General features: G+C 42.6%; 1 protein-coding gene across 1 annotated transcript; it reads left to right on the top strand.

The window, feature by feature from the left end:
• Positions 1-5590: 5590 nt before the first annotated feature.
• GHSR (growth hormone secretagogue receptor) lies at positions 5591-9303 on the top strand (the record flags this gene model as incomplete). The annotated part of the gene is made up of 2 exons (XM_084871934.1): positions 5591-6407; positions 8918-9303. Exons 1-2 carry the CDS (start codon positions 5606-5608, stop codon positions 9301-9303), a joined length of 1188 nt encoding a protein of 395 aa, XP_084728060.1. The 5' UTR covers positions 5591-5605.
• Between the last annotated feature and the right edge of the window lie 2362 nt (positions 9304-11665).

The following is an 11665-nucleotide window of genomic DNA, read 5'->3' as shown; positions in this document are numbered from 1 at the left end:
GCCTCCTACTTTCTCCCACTCAAGCAATCCTCCAGCCACACTGGCCTCCTTGCTGTCCTTCCAACAGACAAGGCACTATTCTGCTTCATGAGTAAGGGTTTAATCAAAGATGCAGTGTAGAGGGCCACCTGGGAAGGCAGATGGGAAATTTTCTTTAATTATCGTCAGCTGAACTCAGGGTGTAGGTAGAGCCACACCTTGGGAACATGTTTCCTCAAGATGGGTGACATGTTGTCAGCTTGGCCTTCATTTCAGCCCAGGTGTGGGCAGGGGCAGGACTAGATATGTAAATTCAGGCATGCTAGGGCCTACTTAAGAATGCAAATAAGTTGGTGTTACTTCCTGGTATTGGGGTTATAAAATAAATGCACTTCTTCCAGCCTTTCCAGCAGACAGGATGGCGGCTCTCCCAGCTCCCAGCTTAAAATCTATCTCTGTGTCTTCTCACTTTATTTCTATTATTTCTCAATCCCTGGACACCTCCACTTAGAACTGGTTCATTTATCTCTCTTTCTGTGCGGGACGCGGAAAAGGGAGATCCCCGCAGCATTACGCCCCCACAATGCAGACTCACTAGAATACGAGATTTGTTTTAGGAATTCTACCTTATGCAATTGAGGTCCCTGGATACAATTACAATTAACTGTTGCTTCTGTTGCTAATTCTGAAGTCAGCAAAGGCAGAAAGAGAGAAAAGACAGACATAAAGTAAGGAAGACTAATTATAATATGGGACCCTTGAGGATGATCTAGAATTGATGATGAACAGAGCTTGAGCTGTTTCTCACTACCTCTACACTCCAGCTGTAATACTATAAGTGACCTGCTCAGAAGTTATGCTCTTTCTTCCTTCCTTCCTTCCTTCCTTCCTTCCTTCCTTCCTTCCTTCCTTCCTTCCTTCCTCCTTCCTTCCTTCCTTCCTTCCTTCCTTTCTTTCTTTCTTTCTTTCTTTCTTTCTTTCTTTCTTTCTTTCTTTCTTTCTTTCTTTCTATCTTTCTTTTTTCCCTTCTTTCTTTCTTTCTTTTTAAAAAATATATATTGATTTCAGAGAGGAAGGGAGAAGCAGAGAGAGAGATAGAATCATCAATGATGAGAGAGAATCATTGATTGGCTGCCTCCTGCACGCTCCCTACTGGAGATGGAGCTTGCAACTCAGGTATGTGCCTTCCTGACCAGGAATGGAACCATGACCACCTGATTCATAGGTTGACACTCAACCACCTGAGCCATGCCACCTGGCCTAGGAGTTGGAGAAATTGAAGGAAGACATTCAGCAGGGGTTGGAAAAGCTGTGGCCCCGGTTGTTGCCCCATGTCAACAAAGTTGAGCCAACAGCACTTGATCTTAGACCAACTTTCTCAGCATAAAACTAACTGCTGCTTAATTTCCAACTTAGCATTCTTAGGCAGTTTTCTCTTGTGGCCAACCCTAGTCAAGGAACACAATGGAAGATGTTTGAAATTGGCTTACCCATGTTGACACAGTACAATGCTACCATACTTCCCTCAAAACTTTTGCACCTTGCTCTTGCCTCTGCCTGGAATGCCATCTACCTCTACCCATTTGTTCGATTTATCTCCACACACAGAGAGAAAAATTTTTTCAGAAAAATTATTTTTCTGAACAAGTGCATAAATCATGGTTGAGTATGTATTTTTAAGAATATTGTCTTTCACAGTTATCAACTTCAATAAACATAACGTTGATTCAACACTACTATTTAATCTACTATCCATATTCTAAGTTTGTCAATTAACCCAATAGAAGTCCTTTATAGAAGATTTCCCCTCCAGGTTCAGATCCAGTCTAGGATCAGGAATTAAAGTTAGCTGATATGTCTCTGTTCTCATTTAGTCTGGAACATGTTCTCAAGCATACTTTGTCTTATATAACATTGACATTTTTCAAAAAAATTTCAAAATATAATATTCCTTATTATGAGTTTGATATTTTCTTGTGATTACATTGAGGTTGTACATTCCTATCTGGAATAGTACAGAAGTGACATTGTGTCCTTCTCAGAGGGTCATATTGGTGATGTTAATTTTGATTACACTAAAGGTATGTTTGATCCACCTATTGTATCAACATCATCTTATGATTTAAAATAGAATATATATTCTAGCTTTGTCCACAGGATATAGCCCATCATGCTCCAGGGACAATTAGGTACCCTTATTGCCCAAATTTAGGTTTCTGAATGCCATTCCCCACTGCAAAATACTAACGATTCTTAGAGAAATGATTTCTGACTAGAACAGAGAATTTACAAGGTGAGCTAGCGCCACCTTATTGTGACACATAGCAAGTAATTCTCAAAAATCTAAGTGAGTCATGTCAAAAGTTTCTGGATCCAGCTTGAAGGAGATCCCGTTGGCCAAAGATAACACAATTTGAGCATCAAAAATAAAAAATAACCATAATTGATTGGTATGCATTGGCTATATTAAAAACCCATGAATCCATAATAATAGTCACTACGCCATTCAAAGAACAGGACATGATGGGCTCTTTTACTCCAATGTGCTTTTATGTGCACCGTGTCTGAACAGTTGGCATGTTTGCTTCATCACACAGAACTCAATGCTCAGATGACATTTACCCTAAGCCTTCCCTAAAACTTCTATGTAGTTCACTGTTGTTCCATATTTCAACAGCACTCATTGTGCTTGCCTCATACTGTACTGGAATTGTTTATTTAACTGTATTTTTTCCAATGGACTGTAAGTTTATAAATATAGGACATTTCTGGGTTTTATTTATTTTGTTATTTCAAGTACATAACACATGCTTATGGATAGTTTTATATACTGGATACTATTGAGTTGTGAATGAATAGAGAAATTTCAATAGTATCCTGTTTCTTCTCCATCACACAATACAGATTTGTCTATATTTTATTTTATTTTAAAAATGTATTTTATTGATTTCAGAGAAAAAGGGAGAGATAGAAAAATCAATCATGAAAATCATTGATTGACTGCCTTCTGCACATCCCATACTCAGGATTGAGCCCCCAACCCAGGCATGTGCCCTGACTGTGACCTCCTGGTTCATAAGCCAATATTCAACCGCTAAGCCATGATGGCTGGGCCAGATTTGTCTATATTTTAGACAATTATTGAATGCATTTAAATAGCTGGCTATTTTGGACAATAACACATTTTTATCACAATATATTTTAAAAATAGTTTTCCCTTATCTATCAGCAATTGTTTTGGCTGTGAGTAGACTGCAAGTTTACCCCACCAACTTTTTCTTACTCTTAAACAATAGCTTCTTACAGTAATTTTCTTTATCTCAATTTGTTTTCTCCCCCTAAAGATCTGTCTGCATGTATACATACATCTATTGCTAATGTGGGGTGGGAAATGTTGAAATCCAAGTATTGATTTTTTAAAATTGTTAGTAACTGGTGCCTTGACTTAGTTGTAATCATCTTTTAAAATAGCAATTTGAAATAAATTTTTTTTAAAGTCAATTTGGTCCAGTATCTGTAACTCACCAGGGTTATGTATAGCATGTTTTCCAGTAGGATGCTTGTATCAAACCCCAGCCATCCTGGCTCAGTGGTTGAGTGTCCTCCTAAGAATCAGGAGGTCACAGTTATATTCTGGGTCAAGGCACAATTTGAGGCACAATTCCCAGTAAGGTTGTGGGCTCAATTCCCAGTACGTGAAGTGCAGGAAGCAGCTGATTAAGGATTCTCTCATCATTGATGTTTCTCTCCCTCCTTCTCTGAAATCAATAAACACACACACACACACACACACACACACACACACACACACCACAAAAACAAAAGCAAAAACTCTCTCTTGTAGTGTCGCACTTCCAGCCTTAGGTCTTTGTGGACTTTTAAGCATTAACAATTCAGGTGGTAGAGATTATGGACACCATCTGTCATAGGCATGTGTAATGCCTCCGGTCATACGCAGTGAATGGATTCTCATTAGGCGGGGACAGGTGAGGATGTCTCGGTGAGGTCAGCGAAGCCGCTTAACGCTTGGGTCTGTGCTCAGGAGGAACCCCAGGAGCCTCCTCCTACAACAAAACTCCAGGGGCTGAAGCTCCAAAGAAGAGAACCAAGAACTCGGGCTCCCTAGAGCTATGCCTGGCGGCAGCTGGTCGCTGGCCGCGGTGCTGAACACTCTCCCGGGACGCCCCCAGGTTGGCCCTCCGGAAGAGCCTCGGTGGGTTGGTAAGTTCGCCCTTCATCTGTCAACCACAAGTCTTGAATGGTTGACTACTGGTTCTGGGCAGGGTGCCACAAGCTGCATTTAGGGGAGTCACCTTGCGAGTATGGAGAGGCCTCCGACCCATTCCCTCAGGGCGCAGCTCCTGCCCTTCAACAGCAACCCTAATAACATCAACTCAGCTTAGATTTAGCATCCTAACATCCTAAAAACTTAAAAAGGCTGATAACCTTGTCCAAGTGAGCACAGCTCCCCAATGGCTGATCTCCCTCAATCATGCCTCAAAAAATGTTTACTGCGTATTGATGGGTCAGCCGTCCAGCCTCCGCTCCTCCCCATTCGCTGGCTTCACCCTCCTCCCACCCCGCTCCTTTCCGTTTGCCCCTCCTCCTCTCCTCAGGTCTGCATCAGGCAAAAGTAATCCACACAGCCTTTCCCCTACCACAGCCGAGCTGGAGGACCAAGGACTGGGATTCAGAACAGTGATAGGCACGCACCTTGCCCCTTGGCACTCCATCCAAGTCTAGTCTCAGAGGGCCTAAGGCGCTGTGTGACCTTGAACAGGTGGCCACGTGTCTCTGAGCCTGTTCTGCCTCTGGGACTAAGTGATGCTCTTCTCAGGGGCGCACTGGTCTCCTCTCCGGTCGAAATACGAACACTAGGTTCCTCTTTTCTTTTCTTTTTTTTTTTTTTTTACTCCCTCCACCCATTCTCCAAGTTCACTTGGGCGCGCTCGCTTCTCCCCACCAGGTCCAGAGCCAATTCTACCCCTTGTTGAAGGAGAACTCAGGTCTCAGCTACTGAAGGCATTGTCCCCGCCGCCCCCTCCATCCCCATCATCCCATCATCCCCGCCCCTACCTCGGCCAGCCCTCTATGACTAGCCCTCTGGGGCCACGTTAGCCAGGCAGCGCCCCGTGTGGGGGAGATTGCCCCTCGCGCTCCTCCGAAGGCCCCCCACCCGGACGCTTGGGGAAGTGCGAGATGCAGCTGGAGCGGGAACTGGAAGGCACAGCAGGGCTGACGGCGCTGCCCTGGTGACAGGTACGTGTGTGGAGGAGGTCTGGCCGGTGCTGGGCTGGGAGAGTGACTTTGGGGCAGAGGATGGAGGAAAGGGGAGAGACTCCAGAAAGAGCGGTGTGTGTGTGTGTGTGTGTGTGTGTGTGTGTGTGTGTCCCAGCCTCCCTTTCCCCACTCCTCCCCGCCCCAAGCTCTCAATGTCACCTTCTCCCCCGGCCGGCTCCTGCTTCTTCTCACTTTTTCTCTCTTTCCTCCCCAAGCGTCCTCCCTGCGCGCGCCCGCTCCTCCCTCGCACTCTCTCCTCTCGCGCCCAAGGCGGACCTTCTTCTCCTGGACCAGCGGGTCCAGCTCTGCGCAGCGTCCCTTCCGGAGCCAGTGGAGGGGAGCCGGCATGTGGAACGCGACGCTGATGGAGGAGCCCGGCCCCAACCTCACGCTGCCGGCGGACCTGGGCTGGGACGCCCCCCCCAACAACAACGACTCGCTGGCGGAGGAGCTGCTGCTGCCGCTGTTCCCGGCGCCGCTGCTGGCGGGCGTCACGGCCACCTGCGTGGCGCTCTTCGTGGTGGGCATCGCGGGCAACCTGCTCACCATGCTGGTGGTGTCGCGCTTCCGCGAGCTGCGCACCACCACCAACCTCTACCTGTCCAGCATGGCCTTCTCCGACCTGCTCATCTTCCTCTGCATGCCCCTGGACCTCGTGCGCCTCTGGCAGTACCGGCCCTGGAACCTGGGCGACCTGCTCTGCAAACTCTTCCAGTTCGTCAGCGAGAGCTGCACCTACGCCACGGTGCTCACCATCACCGCGCTGAGCGTCGAGCGCTACTTCGCCATCTGCTTCCCGCTGCGGGCCAAGGTGGTGGTGACCAAGGGCCGCGTGAAGCTGGTCATCCTGGTCATCTGGGCCGTGGCCTTCTGCAGCGCCGGGCCCATCTTCGTGCTGGTGGGCGTGGAGCACGAGAACGGCACCGACCCGCGGGACACCAACGAGTGCCGCGCCACCGAGTTCGCCGTGAGCTCGGGGCTGCTCACCGTCATGGTGTGGGTGTCCAGCGTCTTCTTCTTCCTGCCCGTCTTCTGCCTCACCGTGCTCTACAGCCTCATAGGCAGGAAGCTGTGGCGCCGGCGGCGCGGCGAGGCCGTGGCCAACTCGCTCAGGGATCAGAACCACAAGCAGACAGTGAAAATGCTGGGTGGGTCTCAGCGCATCCTCCAGCCCTCTTCCTGGTCCCTCCTTTCCCCAGCCTTTCTCCCTTCTCCCCAAGTATCTACCTCTCTCCCCTGTCTCTCTCTCCTGTCTCTCTACCTCTCTATCCAGTTCTCTCTCTCCTGTCTCTCTACCTCTCTCTCCTGTCTCTCTCTCTCCTGTCTCTCTCTACCTCTCTCTCCTGGTTCTCTACCTTTCTCTAAATTTTCTCTGGCTCTGTCATCCCGTGAATCTCTGTTATTCTTTCTCTCCTGTTTCTGCTTTGAGCTCTCCCTTTGGGCTCCTACATTTTCTGTGGTATGTGCATGTCCCTTTCTCTGTCTCTCGGATTTTTTAAAAAACTTTTTTTGCTCTTGTTTTTATATATCTGTTTCTCCCTCCCCCTCCTCCTCTCTCCCTCTCTCTCTCTCTCTCTCTCTCTCTCTCTCTCTCTCTCTCTCTCTCTCTCTCTCTCCCTCCACCCCCAACTTTGTCACAGTCTTGACTCTTTTTAGGTCTCTATCTCTTTGTGCCTCTCTTCCCGGCTTTCCTCTCTCTTTCATGGAAACATGCAGTGCTCATGTATTTTCCTAAAATGAGTTTCTATCAGCCCAGAAACTTTGCTTCAAAACTGAGATGCTTTATAAAAATCTACTGTGGCCTTGGGTCTTAAAGGTGAGGTTAAGCTTCCTGCTTCCAATCGAATTTGTGGCTATCCCAGTTACACTAAGAAAAGCAGGCAGAAAATCGAGGAAGTATTCAGTGGTAAATTTAACCAAAGATCTGGTCAATTTGGATGATTCTGGCAGAGACGATTCATTTTTCTTTCAATGTTGGGATTTGCTTTATGCCCAGCATTTTTTTTCAAATCAAATAATCGAATCAGTTCTGAGTACCCTGCTGCTGTTTGTACAGCGTTGTGAGGAAGTCATGACAAATCAATGCTGGTGTCTCCATTTCTTTCTATAATTCCTGTCTTTGCAGGTAGGAAAGCCTGTCATAACCAAGGAGAGCCTAGGATAGGCAGGCTTCCAGGATGAGAAAGGAGACTGTTTGGAAGCCGGCAGGCCTTATGGTTCCTCCCCAAATGGTCCCTCAGGGAATGTTTGTAGTTAGTGTCCCAACTAGAGTCTGCGAGTATGTGCTGTATGAATTCAACTCTTTCTATGTATTTGGTACAAGTGAAGTAATACAGAATGTCTTCACATCCAAGCAAAATATTAATTCTACTTGCTTTTCTAGAACTAGAGTCTGCACCCTTTATTATTTGGACATTACAGTCAATACGGAGTTTACACTTGTGAGTATGCAAAACAGTTTATTCTTGCATGGAAATAATACAATAATTAGTAACTATACAAGAATAAACTATTTCGCATACTCACAACTGTAATCTAATTTTGCCCACTCCTGCATTTGCATATTTAATATGCTTACAAGCCATTCCAAGATGACTTGTATTTGTAATGTTACAATTCTTGGAATCCTGTATATGAAAGTGATTGTTTACTCAAAGAATGCCCCAAATTGTCATTGTCTAGGCCAGTGATTCTCCCAATATGACTAACATATTGTAAACCTACTAGTGCCCTCCAGGGGCCTCTCAGATTCCCATGGCTACTGTGGCAGTCAGTTGCTACTACGCAACTTAGTTTTGAGAATAACTTTAATCATTTTCTCCAATTTTATCTTTAAGCCAATAATTATCCTCATTAGTGAACCAACACCAATGTTAATTTTCTTTTGCCTTGACAATTTAGAGGGCATCACTAAAGTACTACAAGGGCTAAAAGATCTTGTTAATTTTCCTCTGATTTCAGGATTTTAAAAACTTAATCTAGAAATTCAGTGGTCTTGAAAAAATGGGCAACATGAAGACTTGGTTGGCTGATAATTGTTAGTTAGTTTTATGGGCCACATTTTTGGCTATTGTAGGTGACAAGGAATCATCCATCTCAGTGGTTCTCAATCCAGACTGCATATTCTGTTCTCTGTGAAACTTTAGAAAGAACAGAAAAAAAAAAAGACAAGAAAAACAAAACAAAACAAAAAAAACCCTCAACAACACAGGTGTTCTGGTCTCCTCACTAGAGATTTTAATTTAATGAATCTATATCACATCAGAGGAATCCATTCTTAGGGAACCCTGACAGACAGTTATTGTTGAGTTCAACACCTTTACTCACATGTGTTTAGTTTTGTCAGACACATGTAAAATGGTGGATTCCTGTGAATAAATAGTCAAGTCAGTTGAGTCAAGATATACATCCAATCACAAAATCACTCAAAAAGTTGTTATATAGAAAGGACTGTGAAGCTCAGTAAAAATGATTGAACTATTGATCCAGACAGATGCAATCTTGGTGAAAATGTAGCAATTAGAAAGGGAAGAACATAATAGTTCTCTGAAGTCAATGGTCACACCATATATAATCAAAACAAAGCTGTCTTCCAAGTAAAATGTGATGTTCTGTGACATTTCGTGAACTGATGCTCACTCTCCCGTTGTTCTTTCAGCTGTTGTGGTGTTTGCTTTCATCCTCTGCTGGCTGCCCTTCCATGTAGGACGATACTTATTTTCCAAGTCTTTCGAGCCTGGCTCCCTGGAGATTGCTCAGATCAGCCAATACTGCAACCTTGTGTCCTTTGTCCTCTTCTACCTCAGCGCTGCCATCAACCCCATTCTGTACAACATCATGTCCAAGAAGTACCGGGTAGCAGTGTTCAAACTTTTGGGATTTGAACCTTTCTCCCAGAGAAAGCTGTCCACCCTGAAGGATGAAAGTTCTCGGGCCTGGACAGAATCTAGTATTCATACAAGACCAAACACATCGCTGAGCAGAGTCATCGCTTACTATTCTGCACTGGAAACTATAGCACAGCAGAACTTGGGAGGTAGTTGAAAGTTGACTTTGGAATTGGAAAGAGATAGGTCTGGAAACAGTCGGAAGGGGAAAGAAGATAGAGTTTGTAGTGTGTGAGAGGTTTAATTTGATTGCACACTCATCAGTGCTCTCATACACGATTTCTGCATATTCACTACCTGTGATTTTGCATTTTGCTGTTGGTGCTAGCAAGGGCTTTGCAATTTGGAGAAAAGAGAAGGTGCAGAGAGGGCAATTAGGGTACTTCTTACTGGATAAATACTAAATCTGATTTACTTTTTCATAATGATAAAAATTTGATTAAAAGAATGAAATTAAAATTTAAAACATGTCTTTTTAAAACTAGCAATTTTCATATCGCTCTAGATCAGTGCTGTCCAAGAGAAATATAATGCAAGATACTGAAGCAATCAATATAAAATTATTCAGAATAATTTTACATTATTTTTTAAATGCAGTCTTTGAAATCTGGTTTTTACATTTATAGTGTACTTTAATTTGGACATTAAGTTTTCATCAGTAATACTTGCTATATTTAGATTTCATAAAATTTGCAGATGAGAAAGTAGATTTATAAACCTAAGTTGTTCAAACACATGTAAATTTTTTCCAATTACTAAAACTATTACAAGTTTTAAAATGAATTAAAATAAAAAATTCAAGTATTCAGTGACCAAATGTGGCTAGTAGTTACTATATTGGATAGTTCAGCTCTAGAGTACATGTAAAATTCTTGTTAACATTATAAAATGTTTAACAATTAATACTCATTTCCTGAAATGTTTTTATTGCAAAATAAGCATTGCAGAGTTTTAGCATGATGAATCCCCTAAACCACACCTGAATGCTCTATTCATGCTTGGAAGGAAATGGGTAGGAAATATAAGATGCAAAAAAAGTAATATAATATGCACTTTAAAATTAGGTGACTTATATGTGATAATATTCAGGAATTGAAACTTTATAAAAAATATAGAAAAATCACAAACTGCCTTATTTGACTTAACAAAATACTTAAGTCAACCATAAGGCTTTGATTTGTGAATAAAGGAATAATTTATAACAGATTCTGGAAAGCTTTACAGGAACTAAATGAACATAGAAAATTTCCAAATGATGAAAAATTCAGAATCCCTTAAATGCTATTTCTTAGTGATATTCAAGTTAGTTATTTCATTCTTTAATCTTACAGCTATTCCTTTCAAAATGCCTATGCCATGTTCTGTCTTCAAATTAGTCTTGCTGTTTACATCCTACTGCTTATCTGATAGATATGTTTACTTGGACTTCCAGGTTCTCAATCATAATGATGAATTATTGCATTCCTTCAACTGGATATTGTATGTTTTAGTTATAAATGTATACTCAACTCTTTGCATATTAAATGTATTATTCCAAAAATGACTTCTTCATGGTCCTGTGCAGTACTAAGTCATATCAGCAATTCCCTATATGAAAGTATTGGTTCAACTATGAAACTGATTGAACCATTTAGGGAAATTACTGCCATGATTGATTCCCTTCGCCCCATAAAAATGAAGATTATTATGCTGAAGTAATTGATTAACTTTATTTCATTTTATTTATTTTAAAAATATTTTTAATTGATTTTAGAGTGAGGGGAAAGGAGAGGTATTGAGAGATAGAAACATCTATCAGCTGCCTCCTGCATGACCCCTACTGGAAATCAAGCCAGAAACCCGGTCTTATGGGTTGAAACTGAGTGAGCCACCCTGGCTGGGCTAGTTGATTGACCTTATTTTAGAACATGAAAACATAGTCATAATTAGAATGTCTCCTCTAGAGAAATAGTTCCAAAATCTATTCTGACACTGAAAATGCTTACTTTACTCTAAATGCAGGACTTTAACAAATTAATTATTCAGTTACTTCTTGGGAGTGCATCAATATTTTTTTAAAACTATACTGATTTATTCAAGCCCATAGGACACTAATTAGGACATTCGGCAGTATTCTCTTAAATAGAGCCCACTAAATTCCAGAGGTAATATAGCCTCCTGAAACCCTAAAGTTTTTGTCTACAAATACATTATACTTGAGAGAAAATAAGCAAAAAAGGCTTGACTTCTATCACACAGTTGATTGCCTTGGACACACACACACACACACACACACACACACACACACACACACACACCTAACTGTTAATTAGTTGTTTGCCTCTTCAATGATCCCCCTTTTCTTGTGGTTCACAGGGAATAGTTTATATAGCAAGGACCACTGATGTCCTTCACTGATGCTCATCGGGGACTCACAGGATATGTTTTGGAAAAGGGATTTTTAATTTGTGCTTTCATATCATTGCATTTTTATTGTTTGTAACGTCTTTGTATCATCATACTCCATAAGTTGCTTAAGA

This window comes from Pipistrellus hanaki (genome assembly GCF_964339955.1).
Source record: "Pipistrellus hanaki genome assembly, chromosome: 2".
In the NCBI taxonomy this organism is placed as follows: domain Eukaryota; kingdom Metazoa; phylum Chordata; class Mammalia; order Chiroptera; family Vespertilionidae; genus Pipistrellus; species Pipistrellus hanaki.
Note: the sequence above shows the minus strand (reverse complement) of the source record. Positions and strands in the feature narration are given on the sequence as shown.